Source organism: Puntigrus tetrazona, chromosome 11, assembly GCF_018831695.1.
Source record: "Puntigrus tetrazona isolate hp1 chromosome 11, ASM1883169v1, whole genome shotgun sequence".
NCBI classification, from domain to species: domain Eukaryota; kingdom Metazoa; phylum Chordata; class Actinopteri; order Cypriniformes; family Cyprinidae; genus Puntigrus; species Puntigrus tetrazona.
The window spans coordinates 9,464,644-9,491,070 of record NC_056709.1 but is presented as its reverse complement, the minus strand read 5'-3'; the positions used below and the strand labels follow the sequence as shown (position 1 = coordinate 9,491,070).

The following is a 26,427-nucleotide window of genomic DNA, read 5'->3' as shown; positions in this document are numbered from 1 at the left end:
CTCGTAATATATTGTGAAATATTTCCAGTACAGATGCAAAATCGCTCTCAATATGAATTAGAATTGTTTTATTTGCAATAAAAAGGGCTGATAACAAAATCCCAAGCATCAACATACTGAAGTATAAGTTTGCCAAAAAACTTTTAATTTGCTGCTAATTTAGGTTAAAAATGTCTTGTTTTTTTACAAACCTGCAGCTTTTCGCTTCACAAGATGTGAACTGATGGACTGGAGCGGTGTGAATTATCTGTGGTGTTTTATTAGCTTTGTGCCCTTTCGTTCTGACGGCACCCGTTCGCTGTAGAGGACCGATAGGTAAGAAAGTGACATAAAGCTGCAATTCGATGAAGAAACAAACTCCTCTAAATCATGGATGGTGTGAGGGTGAGTACATTTTCGGCAAATTATACATTTTGGGTCAACTGATACTCAAGTGTCTGGAGTGAACTGCATGATAGGGCTAGACACACGGAAACACGCTGTATACAAATACACATACACAACACACACACAGTGCTAACAGTACGTATCAAGTGATAGATCAGTACACAAAAAGACATTGATGAACGCTCACATACAGCATACGCACACAGCTGAAGGATTTTAAAGCAGCTTTTTCCCTGCTGGTGATAGAAATAAGGACTTTGTCTGTATACACGTCCAATTATTCCTCTATTTTTCTTCTTCATCAACAAAATTGTCTCCCGTTCTTGCCTTTTCCCTTGATCCATCCATCTTCTGTTCTTCTGTGGAGAGCCCATCTTTTTCGCTGTGCTTCCATTCTCGCTCCTCGCTCTTTGTATCTGATCTTGCGCTTCCCTTCATGTCACTGATCGGCCTGTTCTTCGTCTCCAGTCGTTCATTGACTGCTACATCCGCTCCCTCCACTCTTCTCCCCTGTCGCTGCTTTCTTGCGTCTCTTGTTCAGCAAGGGGTTACTGGAGGCATCCAGGTCCTTGATCTTCACCTGCTCGTAATCTACACGCATGGTGGCCAATGCACTGGTTAACTCTTCCTACAAACCAACAGACAAAAATTTTTACATATTATAACATGTAGTATACAGTATATATAGTAAATGGGGGCAGATGCACATGTTCAGGTTTCTCCAGAAATATTTGATCGTGAAGGTCTCTAGAGTGAACATCAGGTTTATGGTTTAACCAAAGCCCTTCTCCATCAGTTGCTCGGTGCTTCTGTGACCCTTCAGTGAAGCCACAGATGTGTGGCTTGGCTTAAACCGTTTGTGGCTTTCTCAGCTCTTCAATCAGTTTCTATTTACATTAATGCATGTTTTTTGCTGTGATATGCATAATCAGCCGCTAGACCTTTTATTAATACATATGTGCCTTTTCAAATAATACCCATTCAAGTGAATTTGCCACAGGCTCACCGTAATACCGAGTAGTAACATCTACAAGCATTATGAATGCTCCTGAGCTAAATTTCAACTGCTCCAGCTAAGGGTATGAATACTTATGCAATGGAATTATTTTAGCTTTTTATTTTTGATAAATTTGCAAAGATGTTAAAAGCCTGCTTTTTGCAGTGCAGTTATGGTGTATGGAGTGTATATTGATGTGAAAAAAATTATTTAATATAAGGCAGCAACATAACAAAATGTGAAAATGTGAAAAAAATGGGATATGAATACTTTCTCTAAATTGTTATATATATATATATATATATATATATATATATATATATATATAAACCTTTTATCATCATCAGTATTATTAATAATAATATTTTTTTTTTCATGTATGCAATTTAAAATAATTACTCTTAATAATAACAATGATGATAAAAATGGCATATGTATATTCTATATTCTATGTATTTAAACAGTATAACAAATGCTATTTATAATTAATGTGGGTATGCAGTTTAGATTAAAATAGGAACAATATTAATAATAACATTTATAATAAAACCATATAATAAAATGATATTTTAATAGCTTGAAATAAAATATTAAATATAAGTAATTATTTATTTATTACATAATTATTTTACGTAATTTTATTTCAGCTAGTTTACATTTTTGTTTTCTGTAGTTTGACTTGAACTGTAACTGAAAACTAAATAAACTGAAACTAATAAACAAAAATTAAAAATGGTATAGACATGAAAATAAAAGAGATTAATATAACAATTAATATAACAGAATTACTGAAGCTTTAACAAAAAGTAAAAACAGAAAATCTAAATATAATTCTGAATTACAACTAATAAATAACTTTAGCATTTTATTCATATATATATATATATATATATATATATATATATATATATATATATATATATATATATATATATTATATGAGTTTGCGTTATTATACCAATTTATACTACATACAAACTTGAACCCGGTCTCCGTATGTTTAAAGAGAAAATTAAAAAAAAGTGGAATTAAAAAATTAACAAAACCTGTAATATTACATGTGACGATACTACTATTAAATAAAAATTTCATTTATGCATACTGAATATATCTGTTCAATTACATACATATATGATGATATATACATAGCCATTAAAGTAACTTGAAAAGCAAATGAACTGATTTGAGTTGATTTAATTCTGCTGTGTGGCTCCCCCGTGAGGAATCACGTGATATTACAGAAAATATTGTTACCATTTTTCATCGTCAGACATCACATAAAAAAACACTGTCTAAATGGTGTTTGGCCTTTATTCTCTGATTGGGCAGAGCTGGTTGTGCTCACCTTGACCTCGTCCCACATCTCGCTGTCCTCTGTCAGCACTCGTGTGGTGTGAAGAGGTGTTTGGGGAACAACCATTGATTGCTGAAAGAAAAATCTCAGCGTCGGATCCTCGCATCATACACAAACCATAACTCTCAGGAAACAATCAGCTGAAACACTCACGTTGATCCAGGGGTGGTTCATAAATTGCTCAATGGTCATTCTTTCATTAGGGTCAGTCTTCAGTAGTTGGTTAATCAACTGTTTGACTGAAAGAAAAGAAAATAACATAAACTATACAAATAAAAGTAAGTAAGTAACATGATTTTTTAGGTCCCCATTATCGAGACCAGCATTACAGCATTGCGAACATGGCTGTAATGTGACACACTCTGTATGTTTCATATAATTCTGTGTTTCATAAAACATTGAATAAAATCCAGTTTAGAATTGTTCCCTCTCGCTGTAACAAGTACACAGACTAGACTAGATTAGACGGGACATAATATATTGTAACATATATAGAGAGAGTTTGTTTATGTTTTTTATTTGTTTTTATTTTTTAACCAAATTAAGATAACCCAACAGAAGTTTCATTGAAATTAATTGGAATGCACAACGAAAAAAAGTTTTTGAAAAGTTTACGTTTTTTCAAATGAACTCTTCAAACACAATGTCTGATTAATTCTGTGCATGTGTGCTTTTTACACCAAGAGGGAACAATCCTAAATTAGACAAAAAACATTACAAACATAATATATTAATGCAATTAGAATGATATTGAGCAATATAACAATAATTGTTATGCGTATATAATTATTATGTTATTTTATTGTGCATGGTTTAATAATTGTCTAATCACACATTTTGCTTAATTTTCACGCAAACTTTACTTGGCACTAAATACTGACTTATATATAACCATGAATACATAAACAGGTCTAAAAGACTACACGTAGTCGTGGAAATAAAGCAACACTACCCTCTGGTGGCAAACAGGCAACATGATTACTTGACATGAAGTTTGGATGAAGTAGAAAATATCTCAAACGTATCTCACCCTCCTCGGATACTTCGGCCCACTCCGGGTTGGGAAACTCGTACTGGCCCATACGAATGCGCCGCTTCATCCCCGGTGAAATGGCCTGTCCTGTGTTGGAGTAGAACGGTGGGAATCCACACAACCTTCATGCCACGTAAGGAAGAAAAAGCAGTTTCAGCTAGTTTAAAATGATGTGTAACACATATTTCGTTTACCATTTGAGGTACCGCGAAGCGTTATACTCACAGGATATACATGATCACACCCAAAGACCACATATCACACGATTTGTCGTATTTCTCTGGGCCTAAAACCTCTGGTGCTGCAGACACATGTGAAAAACAACCGCATTCACTTACATTAGCATACCGAGTGTTATTCTATTTACGCTACATGTACAAACAGATCTCAGTCTCTGTCTCTGTTTAAAAAGAGGCAAAGAACGTTCCATGATGAGACTGACATTCATCTTACTGACCTACATAATACGGCGTGTAGCAGGGCGTCTGCAAAGGGTTATGCAGTGAGGTCTCTTTAGCGAAACCAAAATCTGTTAGTTTGAGAACTCCAGTGTCTTCTTTACTATTGTAGAGCAGGTTCTCCGGCTGAGGAAAGCAACGACACATATATATATTCTTCATGAAGCATCCCGGTTTCCTCACTGATAATGCTGTTACTAGTAACAGTCGCTTGTTACCTTGATGTCTCTGTGTGCAATGTTCATGTTGTGCAGATACTGGATGGCCGTGCCGATGTCTCTCATGATCTCAGAGGCCTCTGCAAGAACAGATCAGAGTCTCTCACGTCTTGCCTCAGAATATATACAAGTTTACAATTCAGTAACTTCTTCAAACGAGTGACCACCTACCCAGCTAACTATCAGCAATCTAATAATTAGGGGTGAAATGTATTATCTAGAATTTGACTCTTAACCTGTGTTCATTTGTTATTATATTAAAAATGCAGTTCATAACATGGTAACACTTTATTCTGATAATCTACTTTAGACATTCTTCTAAGTTAATGTCAACTAGCAGTCATTGGAGTATTAGTAGGTTGTCTGGTTAATATCTTCTAACACATACTGACTGTGAGAAACGTCTTCTACTAACCCTAACAGTCTACTCTGAGATTTTGTAGACATGTAGTTGCAAATTAAGAAAGCATAAAGTGGTCTTGGAGCGGTCAACTTGTTATTTACCAATCTGTAGGTTCACACAAAGCTGTGGTTTATTTTGAATATTCATTGAGTAATATGGTGAATAACTTAACTTAATTTAACTATTACAATATGGCAGACGGCTTATGTAAACCGGCTCACAGAAGCAGTCAGAAATGTATGTGTATACATCTCAGGTTTGTTTGCGTTACATATCGTTTACACTACTACCCTCGGAAACGGAGACTTTGGAAAACACTGCAGATCCCTTTGTTGGTTGAAAACGCCGGGGTTGCGTTTTTAGTTTAAACGAAGCAAAATGGAGACTCTGGAAAACGGTGGCATGGCTGCCCACATTAGCTCTGCGTATCCTTGACTACCGTGTAAAAATTAACATCGTGTTAGTTGTTGTACCCATTGATTGATAGATTCCTAAACGCTGCTTTAAATGAAATCGACCGAGCGGACGAATCACCGCAGATTAGCAGCACACAAAGGAGGGGAGCGAATCATTTGGGAGTCGTTAAGCAATACAGGGAAACTAAATGCGTATTATAAGAAAAGGAAAGTGTTTTTTGAGCTTGCATGCATGTCAGCCTGTTCTCCCAAAACCTTTCATAACCCTTAATAGAGGCATTTTAACTGACGAGCTAAAAAGAAATTGCATGGAAAAATAACAAACTAACCAATCAATGTAAATAGGTTTTAGAAAAGGTGCACTGTGTTATATTCTTTGCTGTTAAATCGCGTAGAAAAATTTACTTCCTCTCCATACACATAGTTAATTACCCAACTAACCAACAATTGTAACTTATTGGAAGTTTGCCTTCTCGTATTTACTGTTGACTAACAAAGTAATGAACTAAACGGAAACGACAGCTAAAAAACTTCCTTCAAATATTCAATCATCTATTAAACCTCGCTTTCACAGTGTAAAAGGGGGCAGACGAAGAGCTCGAGTTGGCCTAAATGTGGATATGTGAGTGTGTTTGTGGCAATATACTTCTACTTTTGCACGGTAGATTTCCTGTGTGTGCGTGTGCGTGCATGCTACAAACACAAAAACAGATAACCCACCTCGCTCCGTGAACGCCTGGTCTCCTCTGGCCTGAATTCTGCTGAAGAGCTCTCCCCCCTCCATACTAACACACACACACACACACACACACACATTTTCTTATTACACAGCTTAATGCACAAATACACAATCACAATAAGCTGAGTTCTTTTCCCAGCTGAGTACGCGAAAGCAACACGGCTTCAGGTTTATAGAAACGATGTGAATCATATTATTGCCAAAACGCCCAAAAGCACAAGGGAAACAGGAAATGAGCTCTAATTAAGAGAGGGACTATTTGTCTCTGTGCATCTCAGACTGCGACAGTCCGTCTCTGCTCCTCTGAGCGCTCCTCTCACGGTGAGAGTGAACCAAATGCTCTCAGACCGCTCTCAAGCACCCAGATAAAGCACATCACAGCCACTTGATACAGCGTTCAAAGCCACCGTTTGAACAAACCGCATGGAAACAAAATCAAAGTTTCGTGGCTTTTAGTCTTTTGGTTAACTTTGAGGTCGTCTGCGTGTGAAAGCTGGCAGTCTTTTCTGGAAAACGAGTGACTCATGTTTTCTGTCTAATAAGTCCCATTCCCAGAGTCTACTGGCTGTTTAGCAAAGGACACAAGGCGTTTAATATCACCCTATATATAGAAAAGCATCAACACTTTTAAAACAGCACATTTTCAAGATATTAAGTTATTAATATAATACTTTTTTCTTTTTTTTTTTACATTTTTAAGTTATTCATAACAATGCAGTCCAAACAAATGAGAATAAAATCCTTGAGATACTATCAGTGAAAAGGAGAACTGAAACCTTCATTCAGAACAAGACTGTGACGCAAGATCACGTGGTATCACTGGGGAAAAAATACAGGAAAAAAACCCACAGTGACACGTTTTTCCTGTTGTGTCTTTAAAAAAAAAGAGATGCCACTAAAGATGTTGACTAAAGAGCTGTACTATTTCTGGCAGCCGGGCATGATGGGAAATCATGTTTTAACACTTGAGAGGACTCACCATTCCATAATTATGAGAAGACATTTTTTCCCACGATACATGTTTTCGTAGAGGCTGAGGATCCGAACTATATGTGGTCCCGGGGATACTCTCCAGTGCAGTTCCACTTCTCTCTGGGCTTTGGGACACTCGTACAGAATCTAAAGAAATCATATGCACACTGTCAGTTTTTTTTTTATATTTTCTAAAAATGTATTCGCTGCTGTTTAGAAGTTTGCATCAGTGAGATTTTTTATGGTACTTTTATTCAGCAAAGGGTGCATTAAACTGCTTAAAACATATTTATTATGGTATAAAAAATTCTAATAAATGCTGTTCTTTTGAATTTGAATGAAAATCAAATCTAAAAGTTCAGATTAACACAATAAATGTAATGAAATATGTATGTATTATATATACTGAACTGTATCCAGAACATATGGTGCTGTCAAAGCAGCTTAAATAGGTTTGGACCTGGAACATTACTTTAATAAAATTCAAGCGTTTTCCAGCCGCTTGCTGCCCATTAAAAGAAGACCGATATGAATACATGTGATGACATTAAAAGTTATGCAACAGCTTGTTTCATCTAAAAGAAGAATACATTTCTATGCATGTTATGCAATTTCCCACACCGAGTCAGTATAGAAAGTCCTTAATGGTCTTTCTTTACGCTTGTCCTTCCTCTTCTCCTAAATGGGATGTCACACACATGGTGTTCACTGGAACAGTGTGAGACCTTGACATTGCACATGTATCTCATCAGAGTGTATTTTTGGGGCCTTAAAGCTGCCAATGCATTGACACCCAGTGTAACTTCCCTTTTAGTGTTTTGCGTCCCTTTCAGGGAACAAGATGTTTATGATCATAGATACTAACGGTTTCATTAATAGCTTACAGCTGTATTTACAAAAACAAGACCAGCTTATAATCAAACAGAATGCGTAGAAAAAACTGATTTGTAGTACATTGAAAGCGAATGAAACCTGACTCCATCCATCAGTAAACATCTAGTGAATTGAAAAGTGTTTGTAATAAACTAGTGCTGTCAAATAATTGAATAGTAAATAATTGCATCCAAAATAAAAGCTTTGGACTGTATCTAATAAATACATACAGTCACGTGTGTGCATAATGTATTTATTATGTTTATATAAATATATAAACGTGCATGTGTATATTTAAGAACAATATGTTATGTTTATTAAATATATTTCTATGCATTATAAAATGCAAGAATATAAATATATAAATGTATATGCATGAAAATATATACTGTATTTGTGTATTTTTTTATATTCATAATAAATATGCCCAGTACACATTCATGTATTGTACAATGTACAAAAACATTTATGTTGGATGCAATTATAATCATTTCACAGCACATAAATAAACTAGTCATTTTAACTTTAAACAGTAACTATGGCCAAAATATGAAGTGTTCTCCCACATCAAAATCACATGTTCATTTCTTTAAAACTAGTTTGGACGAAGCCAATATTAGTGATGAAAAACTTATATTTAGCAGTTGGAAAATGGCTTTATCATAACCTTTTATTAGGTTTTCTATCACATTTCTTCATAAGATGTTAACTGACGGACTGGAGTCATGCGGATTAAAGGACCCACTGGGGATCAAGTGATAATAATGATATATAATACATTTCTCCAAATCCGTTCTGATGAAGAAACAGACTCTTAGATGGCCTGAGGGTGAGAATATTTTCATTTTTGGGAGAACTATCCCAAAAATAAAAATTATTTCTTAATTTACGCACCCTCACATTGTACCAAATATATTTAAATGTGTTTGTTCATTAAATAATATTCTTAAAATATTATTTATTAAAAATATTAAAATATATATTTTTATATAACTTTAGATTAAAAAAATCATGTTTAAATTTATTTAAATTATGAATTAATTAAAAACGTGTTTATTACTCTCATCGGCATAATAATAAAACTATTTTTGACTTGAATAAAAGCAGTTGTCGCCACATAAAACAATTACTAGCAAAGAAATGTGAACTAAACGCAAAAAAAGTTTAGCAATTGTTTGCATGCAAGCAAACAGTAATGGGCTTCTGGTTTTAATTTCTATCAATTAAAGCCCAAAAGCTGTTTGAACCGCTTGCAGAGGCGCGAACTGCATGCAATTTGATTTGACCCCCGCCCACGTAGTCTCTGTCTCTGCAGCTGATAACTAAAAGTTCACAATGTGTATATATGTGTGTAAGTGTGGGGGTGAAAGAGAGACGTGCTGTGTTAAATTTCCGACTAACAGCAGCCGAAAGACAGTTTGAGTCATTTAACAGAGATGCCTGTGGGCTGGAGTTTCGAGGACAGCGTTGTAAACGAGTGACTGGAGTAACCTTTTTAGTTTAGTCCTGATTATCAGATACAGAAACCACCTACAAAAAAAAAAAAATAAAAAAAAAAAACCTGCTGTAGAATCACAGGGAAACAGACGTCAGGAAACTCCTTTTACAACGATAACAGAACAGAAGCTGTGGTTGAAAGAAAACCACGAGAGTCTCAGATAACGTGCGCACACACAATAAATCACATGTGCGTTGGTTTTGCTGCATAAGCTTTATGGGTAATCTCGTAAAAGGATTAATTTCTAAGGAGCGACAGCATCTACTATCACGAATGTGAGTGCCGTCTGCGTTCTAGAAAGACTCTTTAATGGCTTTGAAGTCTCTTATGAGACTTTAAAGGCTCTGGAAAACGCAATTTTAAACATTACAGTTTAAAACGACTCTTTTCTACTCCAATAAATGTATTCCTGTGATGCAATTATGAATTGTCTGCATCATTAAGTCAAGTCGCCTTTATTTATACAGCGCTTCTAACAATAAAGATGGTGTCAACGCACTTAATGGTGTTAAATAGGAGAACAGAGTGTCCGTAATGTGAATAATGACAAGATTAAACACTCGATTTTCAGTTAAAAGCATGTCGTTATTGAATTCGGAGATGTCACTGTCTAACTCAGTTTAGTTTAAATAATATCTGTGCAATCAAATCAACAGTAATGTCCCCACTATGCAAGCCAGAGGCGACAGGAAGTAGAAAAAAACCTTGGGAGAAACCAGTTCTCCTCTGGCCAGAAGAAACTATAGAATTTATAATTTAATGTAGTTTTTATATTTGTGTTTTACTTTTTATAATAGTCGTGTGACTCATTACACCTGGATGTGTTACATGATCCTTCAGAGATCATTATAATATAATAAACATATTATTATTATTATATAACTGATGGAAATGCTTTTTTGACATTATAAAAGTATATACCGTCACTTTTGATCAATTGAATACATCCACGTTAAATAAAAGTGTTCATTTCACGTAAAAGAAAACCCCAGCATTGTGTCAGACAAGCACCACTCTCAAAATATACAGTAGTTTGCGTTATGAGAGAAAGCAGATGTGGCCGTGTGCTTACAAATGAGTCACGTCTTCTTTTGAGCCCGCTTTTTCAGTTCCACGACAAGCTACAACGCTCTAAAATAAGGGCAGTAGTAATATGTACGTAATATGCGCGTGCCATGAAAGCCATCGGCCTGCTAGATCGACAGAAACATAAACAGACGATCTATGCAACAGGCAGCTCATCAGCGCTCCTGCAGGGATTGACAGCAGAATGCATTATGGCTGTATTGACCGTTTAAGCTTTATGACTGCATTTAATTTCCTGAGTCCTCAGCCACAGAGTTGAACAGTCTCGGTTAACTGCGACGCGACTCTATAGACTCCGTTTAGCAAATAACAAGTTGTATTCTTTCTTTGAAAGAGATGGATGGGTGTTGTTGACAGATACCGTGTAATGACACATCTATGAATGTATTCGCTTATTTATACTTTGAAACGACTTTGGTTTGTGTGGCCTAATGTAGTTAGATCGATGCATTCAATATTTTTCGTAAATTAAGACCATTTAAACTAGACGTTAGGGCCTTTTGTTGTAGTAGTAGTATCACCAGGAGGTTTCTGTGACCGCGGTTTCCTTAAGAAACCTTTCCAAAGCGAGTGGGGAATTACGTTATGTTTCGGTTTCGGCCCCGAAAACTTTACAGACGTTGTGGGGGTTTTGCATTCTGGTGTGTTTTGTCATTTGAGGCGGCTCGACTTGATTTACTGGAGGTCGGCGCAATCGCATCCGCCTCACGTTTGGTTCTCGGTCAAACAGAGACACGCGCGAGTGTTTATAGCACTTTCTACGTTCGTCCAAGTCACGTTTCCTGATCGCACGTGAAACGCCACACTCCGAACTGCCTAAAATAAGACTCTCGTAAAAGGCACCGCAGCATTACACAGCAGTCCGCTTTGTAAAAAGTATTCTTATCTCATGTAATCTTACACTCTTCTTTATCGGGTCTGCTGTAAAGGAATAAATAACGGGACAGAGTTCGAGTTGAATTCAAAGCCAAGATTTTGCAAATCGCTGCAGCATAAAAAAATGAATAAATATTTCTACAGACAACTTGGCAGCTCCTGCAGATTCGTCGTACAGCTTTGTCACACTCTGCCTTCTCTGTTTCTACCTCAGGGGGAAATACATTTCATCCCCTTGCGCAGAAAACATCAAGCACCTTCCAGATGAACCTCAGAAATGTGCCAGGCTTGAAAAAAAAAAAAAAGAGGCTCGAACCCGAACAATTGCTGGATCCTGAACAGAGAATCAGCGTGAAAAGATGAACTGAAACACTGAACAGAGAGAGTGGCACGAAGTAACACGAAGCAGTCGAGCATACGGTAGCTGACAGCACAACGGCCATTCAGCTGCACGCATCTTTTCTTTGACATTTTACCACCAGGCTGCTTTATTAAATTACTGTTAAACATTAAACAAAGTTCTGATTTGGTCTTAGTCGCAGAATTTGTTACAAAAAAACATAACCGTCCTACAAATTGTTATTATTATAATTATTAAATATGTTTTGAAAATAATTTCTGTAATGTTTATATTGACAGAGGTATGTTACAAAGACATGCCCTGGAAAACATACATTTTAATTGCGTATGTCTTAAAAAAAGATTTGAATGCATGTATGTTAAAATTAATTAAAACATTTATGTAGACAGATGTATGTTACGAAATATAACTGGACTAGGAAAACTGGATTTTAATTATGCATTAAGAGTCGTGTTTTTAATTGACATAATATCATAATATTTCATTTAGATTTTGTTCATGTTTGGAAATTCACCAATCCGTCTGTTATTCCTTACTTAACTGCATATATATTTTGTAGAGAACTCTTGTCCTTCAAAACATAACTGTCATAAGGTTCAGCATTTTAATTATATATGTGACCCTGGATCACAAAACCAGTTAAAAGTAGCGCGGGTGTCTTTCTAGCAATATCCAGAAAAACTGTATGGCTCAAATTGCATTAGGATATTAAGTAAAGATCTTTACTTAATAAGATATTTTGTCAATTTTATACTGTAAAAATATACTGATGCATTGCGAAGATCTTCATTTGGAAAAGATTTTCTCAATATTTAGATTTTTTTTGCACCCTCAGATCCCAGATTTTTAAAAAGTTGTATCTCCATAGTTGCCAAATATTGCAAAAACAATCAATGGACAGCTTTTAGATGATGTATAAATACTCTCATGACTGGTTTTGTGGTCAGGGGTCACATATATTTGCACAATGAGCAATTCAAAATATGGCTAAAACACCTTTAAAAAAATCTATATAAATATTACCTTTATATTAATGTTGTAGATCAACACAGTGCAAACTAAACTAAATGAAGGGATCACCGCACTGGACTATATATGCAGGGTAATAAATACATCTCAGGGGTTCGATCAGGCAGTAAGATATCTTTTCCTTGTTGGCAGCCATTCAAGTCCAATATTGGAAATCAAGAGTGAATTAAATGAATTAGATTTAAGGGATGGCTTCTATCCAGCTAAACAGAGTGGATTAAACAGCACCTATACGCTCCCATTCATTACACTTAGCCATCAACATGCTCCCTAATTAAAAGAGCTGACGGACAGCTCTGCCCTATTCCTGTTTACCATGTGATTAAAAAGCAGAGAGGATATTGAGCAATAAATTCCTCCTAAATGACCAGGGTCAGTTAGATTTTCAGCACACCGAGACTCATTCAGGATAGCACAATAAGCATCAAAAGAGCCTTGTTAACATTTGCCCGGGCCATTTTCATAATAATAGGCCTTCTTTAAGTGAGTCTCTGGCCATCACGATCACGATCTGCTGTCACATTGGCTTTCTGCGATACTCGAATTCTGACTATAACTTACAAGAGACACTGAACGTGTATCTTAGGCCAGCTGCTGTTTATCTTCCACTAAACCGTAAAACAGAGAGAGAGAACAGGTGCAATCCAGACTTACTAAATCAGACGGGCTGACAAAACTACAAGGAAGTTTATACGTTTTTATTGCTTCACAACATAAAAACAGGAGCAGATGAATCTTTGCTGGCATTTTGGTATAGTTTGGTATAAGTTCTTCGTACACTTACCTGTTAGTCCAATTAAACTACGGGCAAATTTCCCCAGAAATATATATATATATATATATATATATATATATATATATATATATATATATACACACACACATAAAAATAAAAAAAGATAATAAAAAAAAATATATAAATATATATATATAAAAATATATATATATATATATATATATATATATATATATATATATATAAAAAAAAAATCATATATATAATTATATACACATATATATACGGTTTAATAGATATAAGTATATTATATATATATATATATATATATATATATATATATATACGTTTAATAGATATAAGTATATTATATATATATATATATATATATATATATATATATATATATATATATATATATATATATACAGTTTAATAGATATAAGTATATTCAACGTTAATATTAGCATCATATTTTATAATTTTTTCATTTTATAGTTTTATCATTTATAGTGTTTTTCTACTACACTTCTAATGATCTCTTTATGTGCATACGGACTTCCTCTGATCCAGCTGGATTATACTGGACAGTAAATCCCTGTTCATGATGGCACTTAGGTGACATGTTTCCATTGCACTGCCTCAATGCAGTGTGTCACACCTCATCTCCTTAAAGAGCCAAGTCAGATTGGGTGACTAGCGGCCCTTCAGTTTCCAGGAACCTCAACACTGCTTGTTACTCCGGCTAGTCACCCTTTAGCCGAGGTACAGCGCCGTGAGAGACATGAAAACATTCAGACTAATCAGATATAAATACATAATGAATTACTCTCTTGATTGTGAACTAAAACTCCTGTAATTACTTGTAGAAACAGTTTCTCAAAGCTGTTCTACAATGTTGCATTTAAAGTATCTGCCATCTAATAAAATGTTAGTGAAATTTCTTGACGTTTCCCTGAATTCTTCAGTCATTCGTGACTAAAGCGCAAACTCTTTCCAGCCAATAAAATTCAGAGCTGACAAAAATCTAATTTTAATGTTCTTTAAGGACTTTCACTTTCAGCTGATTTTAACAATTCACAATTTAAAAAAAAAATCCCCGATCTTTCTGCATTTCCCACACTCCCAGCTCTCTGGAGTTTATATTAAGACACTAAACGAAGCAGCCGTATAGCTACTTTTAAAAGTGCAATTCTGACCATAAATGGTTAAAAATACTTTGAAAAGTTAAATTTTAATAGGCTGTTTTAATAGTTAACGCCCATTATGTGTTATTGAGCTGAATGTTTTAAGGTGTTAGGTCTGAATCAAAACCACTCTTTTCTCTTTTTTCCCCTATGGCACGAGTTGAGCCAGCTCTCCCGTTATATCGTGTCGTTTACCTTCAGCGCGCACTTCTGTCCGGTTTTCTTGTTATAGCACTCCACCACTTTCCCGTTAACACCCAGACCCAACACTTGACTTGAGACTTTGTAGTCCTCGGTCACGGCATGGCGCTTGATTTCCAGCTTGGGATGGACGGGCAGCGGGAAGCGAGTGGAGTCGGTGTCGGCGGACTCGCTCTCTGTGTGAGACGCGGCGCTCTCGGTCTCTTCTGTCTTCTCGCTTTGCGGTTCAGGCTTCGGCTCGGGCGCGTCCGCGTCGTCCGTTTGAGACTTTCCATTCTGGAGCATCTTTAAATGCGGGCGAAGTTAAGCTGTGAGACGCTCGACGCGGCTCGAGAGGGTCCTTTAAAATCCACAGATAAACTATCCGCGCGAGTTGTCGCTGAGTGACGCTGCTCCGAAAATACACCGCTGATGAATTCCTGCGATGACTGACGGTTACAGAATTACAGCATCGGGCCACTTATATTCAGACACACGTGAATAAAATGCCAGTTTTAACATCGCCGGAAAGATTGTCACGAATTAAGTTCAACAGAAATATTAAATTCCCTTCTCTCCAGGCTAGGGCTCTGTCCGTAAGTTATAGAAACGACGAATTCCTAAACAGCGTTGCCAAATAATACAAGTCGCATTCACGTTGAGCAGGAAAGGTCCCGGCTGACAGTGTCAGAAATGAAAAGGAAAGTGTGATTTGCCCCGCGGAGCTCCCGTCATTGACTGCAGCGCCGCTGCGCGCGTGAGCGCGTTCACGTGGGGTCGGTGCTGCGGAAGCGCGAGCTGCTGAACCGCTAGTTTCTTAAAGGGGCCGCGCACATTTAGAAATTACTTTGAGGAATAGTTCGTCCAAAAATGAAAATTAGCTCATAACTTACTCACCACCGATTTATCCTAAGCGTATATGACTTTCTTCTTTTAGAACACATTCTGAGTTTTTTTTTTTAAATTTACAAATCACTGACTTGTCTTACTTGGAGTCAGAGGTCAGCCAAGAGGCCGGTGTCTTGACAACTGCCTGAAGTCAGTGATTTGAGTTATTAATTTTAAAAATATTTATATTTTTACACATTTGTTAGAAAAAGCCATTGATCTGCTTTAGAAGACATGTGTTAACCCCCCAGAGGCGTATAGATTAGTTTTACGACTGATATATCCAATTTATGGAGCTTCAAAATAACGGCCACTGTAATGGTAATGTAATGGTGACCATTACTAAGCTTGGAAGAGCCAGGATACATTTCTAATGGTGTTCGTCTGAAAGAAGAAAGTCATACAAACCTAGCATGGCTTAGGGGTGAGTAAATTATGTGCTTATTTTTATTTTTGGGTGAACTATTCCTTTAAGGCAATATCCTTGTTAGAATTTAGACTGAGACTCTGAGGCTATGTGTGCATTAATCAGGATTTATAAGTCATGTAAACACCAAAAAAATAAAGAGTGTAAAATAATTTTCATTTAGTTAGTATAATATTTATTGCAGTGTTATGATTGTTCTTATAATTAACACTGAAACTATTAAAGGGATAGTTCACCCAAAAATGAAAATTCTGTCATTAATTACTCGTTCCACACCCGTAAGATTTTCATTCATCTTTGGAACACAAATGAAGAGCTTCCTGATACTCCATAGACGACAATCCAACTGACAGGTTCAAGGACTAAAAAAGATTAAAATGAACCTTAATTTTTTAAATCTTATTTAACAATGTTTTCTTTTCTGTGTCAGTCTTTGACGTAAGCTCATGTCAGTTGTCTTGCTTCTATGAAGGGTTAGAATTTCATAAAAGATATCTTAATTTGTGTTTTGAAGATGAATGGGTGACATGAGAATGAGTAATTAATGACAGAATATTCAATTTTGGGTGAACAATACTTTTAAAATCATTTTCACCAAAAAAGCTAAAATAACACAAAATAAGATGAAACTTAAATTAAATTAGAAATGTTGCCTTTGCAAATATTTAAAACTAAAATAAAATAAAATAAAAATAAATGCTAAATTGTAATTAATAAAAAAAAAACCCGACAAAAAGTACATAACAAAAATGCTAAAATTAAAAGAAAACCTAAAAGTGCATATAAAAAGATAGTTCAAAATATGAATCAATAGTACAGTGGCATATATATAACATATTGCATGATATCATTGCTTGTGGGTGGAGTTAATTTTGCGTGAGGTGCCATAAAATTTAGTACAACACTGCGTTCTTGCTTAGAACTGTTATTACCACATTTAAAAACCTCAGTAGTCATCTCTAAACACTGGCTGACAGTGTTTACAGTGTAAATGTTTTTTCATCTCTATTTTTCCAATGTTGCTTCAGGCTTTTATGTTTGTATGAATAAGGGTTTGTGTACTAGTAGTCTAGTAGTCAAGTGCGCAGATCAAGGCCACACCCTGTTTGATCCAGTGCCCTTGGGTACGATCTGTGGGTAGCTCAACTGCAATTACATAGTTGGTTGAATGCCCAGTGGTTGAGAGAGTTCCTGTGGCGGAAAAAAAAACAAATTTTCTCATATCTGTGGTAAAACACAAACCAAATTATCACATGAATCACAATGACTACAGTTTGTACAGTAGCGAAATATTAACAAAAGTCCAAGGCACGTTTCATGAAGAAATGCTCTTCAAATTTCTCACCAGCACGGGTAAGAGTTTTGTAGATAGGACACACATAGATTCCAGACTGAGGGGGTTTGCGGTTGGGAACGGGTACCATCCAGATAACAGGCATCTCTGTGTAGAGCTCTTTGGGACGGGATTCAGTAAGGAGGCCTGTTTCTGAATCCCAGCGTGCCCCTTCGAGATACAGACCGTGGATGAAGCAGCCGATGTCGGGTCTCACAGTCAGCTCTGCTACTGCTTCCTTCCTCACCTAAATGAGGGTTCAGAAAAAGAAAATCAAAGAAAACCACTAAAAGAATGGTTTCAAAACATATACACATCATGCAGTTTAGATATGCAACATAAAGTCCTCTTCCAATGTTTGAGCTTCTCAGGTATGCCATACTTCTCTTAATGGTCTATCAAGTATCAAGCTTGCTTTGAGAGCTTAATATGGAAACATATTTGAGGCTTCAAATTGCATTACACAGAGTTTAATGCAAGAAAGCCTTGATGTTGAAAGCAAATTATGCACCTTAAAGTCAAAAGCAATGGTGTCAATGGAGACTGACGAGCTTCGGGCAAAGTTCTGCAGGGTTCCTGTGAGGAAGGCTTGGGGGAAGAAGAACCCACTGATCCAGAATACAGCAGGAATGCCATCTGAGATCCAGTTCTGCAAAAAGCTTATGCGCTGGACCAGATCTGACACCCAGGAACTTAATGGCTTAAGAGATGGATATGCCTTGGAAAATAGTAAAAGAAGAATCATTTTTATGAGAATAAGTCTAAGCTCTCAGATTTAGCTCTCAAGTGCTAAATCTGATTTCAGTTACATGCACAAGAGTGTCTGCATAGTCATGGCATAACAAAAACACTCATTTCTCAAATTCAGTGCATGTCTTGCATGGTTAACATTCAGTCTTGCCTTGGCCTTCCATAGTTCTGGAACAGCATTGATGAACAGACTGTTAGACATCAGCTCCAGTTCAGATGACATAACCACCAAACCCTTCAAAGCCTTCACCAGATCACTGAGACTCTGGGAAATCACTGATAACAACTTATTATATCTGCGAGAATGTGACAGAGAGGTCAATTTTTAGAGCATTTTTAAAAAAATATACACCATACATTATCAGTAAGATTTTTCAAGAAAAGTAATAGAAAAAATGGTAAACAATTTTTGCAATTCAAAATAACTATTTTATATTTTAATATATTTTGAAATGTAATTTATTCCTATAACGGCAGAGAATTTTTAGCATCATTAATCATCCATCATTCCAATATGTTGATTTTGTCTTCATGTAACAATTGTGCTGTGCAATATTTTTGTGAAAACTGATACTTGTTTCAATTGATAGATGTATAGTAGATTCCTAGATGTATAGAAAATAGAACAACCTTTTTTTTTGAAACTGAAATCTTACCTTATAACCTCCTGAACCAGGACTGTGTTCATAGATTCTTCATACATCACTGGGTATTTATTCATGACCTCCTGCACATTAATGAGACTGGGAATCTTCTCCACAATTCCCTCCACTATTTCCTCTATGATCTTAATGTTTAGAGGAGAAAAGTGAGTGTACATTAATCCTAAAATGCATTTTACTTCACTGATGTGAAGCATAATCCATAATTGCAGTTCTCTGTATCCGAAAACACATGTACTGTATACTAACATAAATGAAATGCATGGCTTTTTAAAATGCTGCTCAACCATGTGGTCTTATCTGTTTTGGCTTGTTTTTCGCTACACTTAAGAGCACATTGAAGGGAACAGTCTCATGCAAAACAGTGTGAATACACATATAATATATGTAAACACTACCATTCAGAATATTTAGTTTTGTAAGATGATTCTTTTATGATTTTCAAAGAAGTCTCATGTGCACCAACACAGTTATTATTTCATTAAAAACAGACACTGGCACAGTGCCCACAGTCTGACTAAACATTACATTTTAGAGTAACTGTTTAATATATAAATATGTATTTAAAATGTAATTTATTCCTTTGGTGGCGATGGCAAACTTTTCAGGAGTAAAGAAAGCTGGTTTCATATCAATACAACCTTGATGTATAAAATAATTTATAAACACAAAAATGTAATCATTTATAAATTTGTGTATTAAATTCAAATAAATGTATGTAGAATCAATATGACACATACCTCATCTCTGGACTTGCCTCCGCTAGCTGCTGCTCTGGGCTGGAGCTTCACTAAAGTTCCCACCAGAGCAAATGTTTCATTTTGTGCAAAGCTTATGTTGGCATTGTCATGAAGTCCAAAGATCTCTGGTGAGTCGTTAATTGGTAGGCCACGAAAGTACGTCATATAACCCTGTAAACAAATAAATAAAATACATGTATCGCATAGCTCTAAACATAAGAAAACACAAGCTAAATTGAAAGCCTGTGCAGGGAAATATTCCTTTTGCGCTGATCTGAGATCAGTTTTATTGTTTTTTCATAATATCTGAGGTTAAGAGATATTAGTTTTGGACCTTGACATTGTTCTCTGTGCTGATTTGTCTGTATTCTCCAGAAGGAGAGTAGAGGTGTTCAGGGCCCTGGACATCGGGGCAGTAGAAATCCTCTAGAATGTTTAGTATGCAACGGCGGTCCCAGTTGTCTGTCACACGACCTCCATAGTTTATTTCTCCTGCAGTATACTTCAGAACCTGAACAGTGAGGGAAAAAAAATGATCAGTAGGATTTCTGAGTTCTGCTTACTTTACATAAACATTACCAAATATAGATGTTAAGAAGTTCTATAACTGCTTAAAGTGGCATATTTATAGTAAGCCAATATACAGTGCGTTTAATCAGCTAAGGACATGCGCAAAGGAAGGGAAATGATCTGCAGAGAGACATGAAACTGTGTGTGGCAAAAGAACATCTGCATTTGCCTTATATGGGATGTCCTGATATTCATCCAGGAACATTTTCAGCTGGCTGATGCAGATGTGCAGGTCCCCATCTGTGAACTCATATGGAATGTTAAATCCTAGTGGGCCAAATTTCCTGCGCTCAATAGCATTTCCATGAAAAAGGCACAGAGACAGGAGGAGAGCCTTAAACTCTGCTGTCTGCCAAAAGACATAGAAAAATATAAAAATAATCATATTAGTAAAATATCATATTACATATTTACAATACATTTACATATGCACTAGTGTTCATAAATTTGAGATCACAATTTTTTTTTAAACATTTTAAAATAAAATAGAATTGTTTTTTGTAACAATCTTTCACAATGTATTCTTTATTTTTGATCAAATAAATGCAGTTTTGGTGAGCACAAGAGTCTGTGTTCAAAAAATCTCACTGACACTAAACTTATGAACTGTAGTGTATACTTGCTTCAATCCAACTTTTCTCAACATAAAAAGACAAAGAAAATGTGCTTATTTTCAATAGGAACCTTAGTGCATGAAGTTATGAAATCATCGGTGAGGCTGCCATAGGTCCTTAGGAGATTGGCTTTAATGCCTCGTGGTGGTTCTATGGTCATCTTGGAGCCATTCTGCAGAATTGACACTGGGAACTTGTTGCTGGGCAGACTAGTGAGCCAAAGACGGAAGTCCCAGTTAACCTACAATACAAACGAGTGCTTCAGGATATTTAAATGACTCTTATTTTGAAAAAAAAAAGTAATATAACAAAGATTATATTCAACAAACACAATTTAAACTCAATAAAAACTAAAACAGGTAGTCATGTGTGTCAAACTTTGTCAGGATCGATGTTCTCAATGAGTCTTTCCAGAGATGGCATCCAGCTGGGAGCGAGGTGGCAGTTCTGGAAGAACACCCACTGTCCTTTCTCCATGGCGCTGTGCATCATGGCCTCAGCACTGGGGCCCTGCATAAAACCAAGGCTGTTAGCCTAATATATTTAATATACTCAAATATATCCAGATATAGTGTCTTACGAAATTACTCACTTGTTAATTCATCCATTACTAATGCTTGCACAATGCATAGCAGTTCAGTGCACAATATAAGCAAAGTGTGAACGGAATAAATTGACACTATTACAAAAGGCCAATTCCGAATATAGTTCACTATATATATAACTACAGTTATAGAGTTTTAGTCCATGCTTAACTGGACAAATTTTGCAAGCTATAATAAACACATCAATACATATAAAAAGGCTATTAAAATGTATGCACTAAAGATGATATTAAAGTTTACATTGTTATCACACTAGTCTAATGTTAAATATTTATGTAAATTGGTTGGTGTGAGCCTGTAGGTCAGTTATGTCACAGTTCTTTAGTAGGTGGCACAGAACATTGCAGAAACTTTAAATAGGAACGTAATTAGCAGTAGGGTGAGACTCATCTTTTATTAGCCTTCGACAACTGAAAAAATGTATGGAGAGTATCTTAGGCTCAGTGGATACTTTGAACTAAAACACCATATTTTTGCAGAGACAGCTCAAGCTTACTCCACATTTATGATATCAGTTTCTGCATATGTTTAACTCTGGACGTTTTTTGTTCTGACCTGTCCTTGGCCAAGGGAGATGGCGGTCATCTTTTTTGAAAACTTCATGACCTCTGCAAACTTATAGAGGTCAGCAGCGGGGTCGGTACCAGGAGAAAGCACAAAAATGAGAGCGGTGGAAGGAGACGAATCTTTGAACACCACAGACAGGTCTGATGTCTGAGAGACAGAAGAAACATGGTGGAATGAGGGACATGACAAATCAAAACCAAAAACAGTGAGTCATGCAGAAAAGCATTATTAGTATGACTCAAAAATATGCAAATACCTGCTACAGGGTGAATTCAAATTAACCTCTTGTTTATTTAACATTCTAATGCGAAGTTCTTACATAAACTGTGCGCTGTTAATATCAGAATGCTATTAGATTGTTAATGCTATTATATGATGATATGAGCACAATGTACAGTATATAGAGCATATGTGTAAGTACCTGTGGCTCGATGAAGTTCTGACCCAGCTGTGAAGCCACAAAGTCCTGCAGGCCGTGAGTGAGCCGGTCAGCTCTCAGGCAGCGCAGAACCAGAAGCTTCTGAAATGAGTCTAAACCACTGTCCCACTCGCCTGGAAGAGGCTCCCTGTTCACATATGGTTATAAACATAGAATCTAAACCACAAATACAACAGCATTTACAACCTCTAATAGGTTAAGTGCGTTTTTGCCTACCTGTGTGGCTGGCTGCTGTCGAATATACTCTTGAATTCAGATTCATGTTTGGAGAAGCTCTCTGGCAGGTTACTGAAGTTATGCAGGGTGCTCAATGCCAGTATGTCCTGCCAGGCTCTCATGGAGAGCCAGTTTGAAGCAGGATTTGGAGTCTGATCTTGGGGCCGCCCCCCTGATAACAAGTATTGCCACTCGGCCTGTACACACACAGACATTCATATACAAATCAAGAGAGATGAAGATAAAGAGATGAAGGCAAGAGACATGTTATCAATTTTTTTTCCCGACTCGCTAACCATATCAATCTTGTTGTCATTCATCAGGATTCTGGAGCAAAGGAGGAAGGCAAACATCAGCTTGTGTTTCTCAAAAAGACTGCGACAGACATTACTGTACAAGCTGAAGGTGAAGAACTCGTTAATGTTGAAAATACGCTCCTTCACTTTATCTGTGGGGAAATAAGCCAAGATAGTCAGTTAATCAGTTTGTTAATTTATAAAAAAATTAAACATTTTTATGAACTATTAATCCAAATGCCTATAAGATGTCGAAAATAAGAGTCTTGGTAAACCTGAATATAACTCTTGTACTGGGGTTTTAAAAACTAATTCATTAAAATTTTTCAGTACTAAAAACGTTGTGTAAATGAATAAAATTAATTAAAAAAATTATAAATTTTAGTTTTACCAAGCTCAAAAATATTTTATTGGGTAGAAATAAAAAAAAAAGAAAAAAAGGCCATACTTTTTCAGTACTTGTTCAGTACCAAAGGTCAATAAAAGAAGGCCATGTTTTACCTGCTTTCTTTGAGTTGGCAATGCCACTCATAAAAATCCCCAGAAACCACTCCAGAGAGTACTGGTACATAGGATCCACATTTGACAGATCTGACACACAGAAGAAGAGGATCTGGGCTCTGACAGCCACTGGAACATATTCTAGACGTGTGGCATCAATGTCCCTCTCAGTCGCCTCAGCTGCAGTCACTTTAGCCTATTATAATGGTTTGAAAATGTAAAAAAAAAATCACAGATTTGGTATTAAATTACATTAAGAGAAAGCCGATTTAGCAATGCACAAGCATTTTTTTCTTACCTGAATTTCTTCGGCTTTGACTTTGGAGGCCGCAAGCACTCTTATCAGTTCTTCGACATCAACAGGGTTTCCCTCTGAAGAGCTCAGTCGGAACAGGATCTGATCTTCTATCTCCTTTAACTCCTGTTTCATTTGTGCATTACTCACTATGAGTTGGTTCTTCGCCTTTTCCAGATCAGGTCTCTCCTCAGCCACGAGACAGCCTAGTAGCTGATCCTCTAGGCCACTGTATGAACATGCACAGAAACCCAACAGATGTGAAATCCAGAATCCACCTCTGAACCTAAAAGTCCTCATTATGTTCAAGTCTTAAGAAATTTTATAGCAGCACCTGGGCGAGAGGGTGAAGTTAATGAGAGTCACTTTAGTAGAGATCTCTGGTGAGTAATGTGGGTTTGGCAGCTTTGTGGTGATGTACATCTTGAAGTCATCATGATAATGAATGACAGTGTCTCCGAGTTTTAGAACTAAGTTGCCGTTATGGGTATATGTCTGAAGAGCATACACTCAAGAAAGTCAGATTTACACTATAAACAGCTAAGAATTACTATAACAAAAGTTTAATAAAAAAATAATATTCATATGGTAGATATAGCACTTTTTTAAAATTTTATGATTTATTCACACAAAAAAGTGATGTATACCTGTCGTAGAAGCACAGGGTCCAATGCAGGGTCTAGCTCTTCCCCAACATTTTCCAGCAAGCAAGGTTTTCCAAAACGGATAGCATTTTCTAAACTACGCAGGAAGTCTCGGTCACTCAGCTTCATCACAGCTAATGTGTTATCACGCTCCTGAGGAAACAGAACAAAAGCAAAGACCGTGACATAAAGCAAATTACTGACCCAAAACGGACGCTAGTGCATGATTTAGCTAGTTAGTTTAATTATCTAAGGTAAAAAAATGTTTTAAGTATAATAATTCTGAATAATTACCATGTTCTTAATCCACTTGTTGGCCTGTCCCTGCGGATCAATAAACAGAGGCCAGCGCTGAGAGTACTGAGCAATTACTCCATTCTCCACAGAAAGACTATCCTTGGGCAGCCCTGCAATCTACAAACAAAATCACAAACGGAAATAAATAAATGCAATATTCAAATAAATTTGAATAACTAGAATATTTACATAACAAACAGTATTATGTCTATGCACTGAAGTAGTGTGTCGGTCTCTAACCTGCCAGGAGCGAATCTTGACTTTGTCTCCCAATGTGTTAATCAGGTTGGGCCGTTCTGTGTGAGGGACTGCCAGTTCTTTAAAACCCCTGAGCCACTCCTCAGCCATTGCTGAACGATATTCTCCCTGCAGAGGGCATACGTATTTACATCTACTCTCTCTGTAAATCTCACAATTAAAACGTTAAAGATGAGATTGACACACTCACAGTGAAGGGTCCGAGGTAAGCTACGTATCCTGCAGCGAGCAGCACATCTCCTGCTACGTTATTCACCATGTACTCCAGCTGCTGAACGGTCTCTCTCCAGCGCACCTTCTCATCAGCCAGACCTCCAATCAGCTGCCACACACAAAAACATCCTGTGTCTTAACTGCCATTTATTCAATTTAAACTCTGAATAGTCAACTTCTACAAAACATATTCACTAGTCATATTTTTCAAACTGGAGTCACAGTGAAATAAACGCAAATCTAAACTGTTTTTCTCCACTCACCTTATCTGCACGGATCAATCTGTTCTCACACAGCTGACATTTGGCATCTAGCTCATCTCTCTTGGTCAGGCATTCATGATACTTGGCCTGCAGTGTGGCAATGCCCTCTTCTACAGCTGCTAGTTTCTCCTTAGCATCATCCAGTATGCGCTGTGTTACAGCCAGATCCTCCTGAGCTTCCTGCAAGGCTTGCTGCTCACACACACATAAAAACAAATTAATATAACTATTAAAATTAGCCTCAGTTTTGGCCTATTCACAAAAACTCCTAACGTGCTGAATAGCTTTAGGAAGAAAAGTGCTTAAATTCTGTAGTTACAGACACAGACATAAAAAAGTTTTAAGATTTAGCAGACAATGGATTTTGCAAAAAGGAAAGGGATCAAGCTCCTACCCGTTTGGGCTCTACAGCTCTGGCCACAAAATGGTAGACATGCATTGCTCGCACCCACTGACAGATGGAAGTACAGGCTTTGGACACCTTGGCGATTGAGTCAGGCTGGAACTCTGGGTTGTCAATGTAAGGCTGCACTTGTTTGATCACCGAATCTGGAATGTTGTCCTGTGGGATAAAAGACCAGAGCAATGGAAATTATACACTTCAGCTTAAATGTTTAATTAAGATTTCTAAAACCATAAACATTTTAAATTTGTGCTTAAAATTGTACAATAATTGGGCTATGTAAAATTTGTAAAATACTTTTATGCTCACCAAAACTGCATTTATTTAATATAAAATACAGTTAAAGGAGTTATATTGTGAAATATTACAATTAAAAAAAAAATCTATTGTAAAACGTAATGTATTTCTGCGACTTCAAAGATGAATTTTGATCCAGCGTCATATTATGCTTCAGAAATCATCAGTGTACATTTACATTTACTTGATACTAAATATTTACTGACATACTGTCAAAATAATCAAATATACTTCAGAATATCTTTAGTTCGACTTCAGCACTACTTTCACAGTTTCACAATAAACATGCATTTCAAGTGTTTAAATTTAAGTGTTTAAACTTTAAGTAGGCATGCATTTGTGAAAC

The 26,427-nt window shown here is 36.4% G+C and overlaps 2 protein-coding genes across 3 annotated transcripts in view; both read right to left on the bottom strand.

The window, feature by feature from the left end:
* Nucleotides 1-53: 53 nt before the first annotated feature.
* On the bottom strand, nt 54-15,560 carry mapkapk3 (MAPK activated protein kinase 3). Of its 2 annotated transcripts, XM_043251414.1 has the most exons (10): nt 14,819-15,558; nt 6,985-7,124; nt 5,987-6,051; nt 4,448-4,527; nt 4,229-4,355; nt 3,997-4,072; nt 3,769-3,893; nt 2,892-2,977; nt 2,730-2,810; nt 54-1,015 (listed from the first exon to the last, which is right to left on the bottom strand). In XM_043251414.1, the coding sequence occupies exons 1-10, from the start codon at nt 15,107-15,109 to the stop codon at nt 860-862; spliced, it is 1,227 nt and encodes a 408-aa protein (XP_043107349.1). In that variant the 5' UTR covers nt 15,110-15,558; the 3' UTR covers nt 54-859. The 2 variants fall into 2 exon arrangements, with proteins under 2 accessions (XP_043107349.1, XP_043107351.1); XM_043251416.1 differs by lacking the exons at nt 4,229-4,355; nt 4,448-4,527 and having other exon boundaries at nt 14,819-15,560.
* Nucleotides 15,561-16,848: 1,288 nt separating this feature from the next.
* The window catches only part of dnah1 (dynein, axonemal, heavy chain 1), a 30,405-nt gene continuing 20,826 nt past the window's right edge, over nt 16,849-26,427 (bottom strand). The window contains exons 57-79 of the mRNA XM_043251417.1: nt 25,776-25,943; nt 25,382-25,573; nt 25,096-25,227; nt 24,888-25,013; nt 24,645-24,764; nt 24,354-24,503; nt 24,041-24,201; nt 23,710-23,935; nt 23,412-23,607; nt 22,911-23,062; nt 22,615-22,811; nt 22,381-22,525; nt 21,948-22,106; nt 21,166-21,297; nt 20,858-21,028; nt 20,343-20,522; nt 19,938-20,114; nt 19,604-19,774; nt 18,858-18,988; nt 18,353-18,497; nt 17,963-18,169; nt 17,464-17,698; nt 16,849-17,309 (exon numbers count right to left, since the gene is read on the bottom strand). Of these exons, the coding sequence (XP_043107352.1) occupies nt 17,188-17,309; nt 17,464-17,698; nt 17,963-18,169; nt 18,353-18,497; nt 18,858-18,988; nt 19,604-19,774; nt 19,938-20,114; nt 20,343-20,522; nt 20,858-21,028; nt 21,166-21,297; nt 21,948-22,106; nt 22,381-22,525; nt 22,615-22,811; nt 22,911-23,062; nt 23,412-23,607; nt 23,710-23,935; nt 24,041-24,201; nt 24,354-24,503; nt 24,645-24,764; nt 24,888-25,013; nt 25,096-25,227; nt 25,382-25,573; nt 25,776-25,943 (3,795 nt within the window). The 3' untranslated portion in view covers nt 16,849-17,187. The remainder of the gene's footprint in view (nt 17,310-17,463; nt 17,699-17,962; nt 18,170-18,352; nt 18,498-18,857; nt 18,989-19,603; nt 19,775-19,937; nt 20,115-20,342; nt 20,523-20,857; nt 21,029-21,165; nt 21,298-21,947; nt 22,107-22,380; nt 22,526-22,614; nt 22,812-22,910; nt 23,063-23,411; nt 23,608-23,709; nt 23,936-24,040; nt 24,202-24,353; nt 24,504-24,644; nt 24,765-24,887; nt 25,014-25,095; nt 25,228-25,381; nt 25,574-25,775; nt 25,944-26,427) is intronic.

What these genes read in the sequence shown, in the direction of transcription:
- mapkapk3 (XM_043251414.1), bottom strand. Translation starts at nt 15,109, where the DNA reads ATGCTCCAGAATGGAAAGTCTCAAACGGACGACGCGGACGCGCCCGAG. An exon ending in CTTCTCATAATTATGGAATG is followed by an intron (nt 6,052 to 6,984) that starts GTGAGTCCTCTC and finishes TGTGTGTGTTAG; the next exon opens with TATGGAGGGGGGAGAGCTCT. An exon ending in AGATGTGGGACGAGGTCAAG is followed by an intron (nt 1,016 to 2,729) that starts GTGAGCACAACC and finishes GTTGGTTTGTAG; the next exon opens with GAAGAGTTAACCAGTGCATT.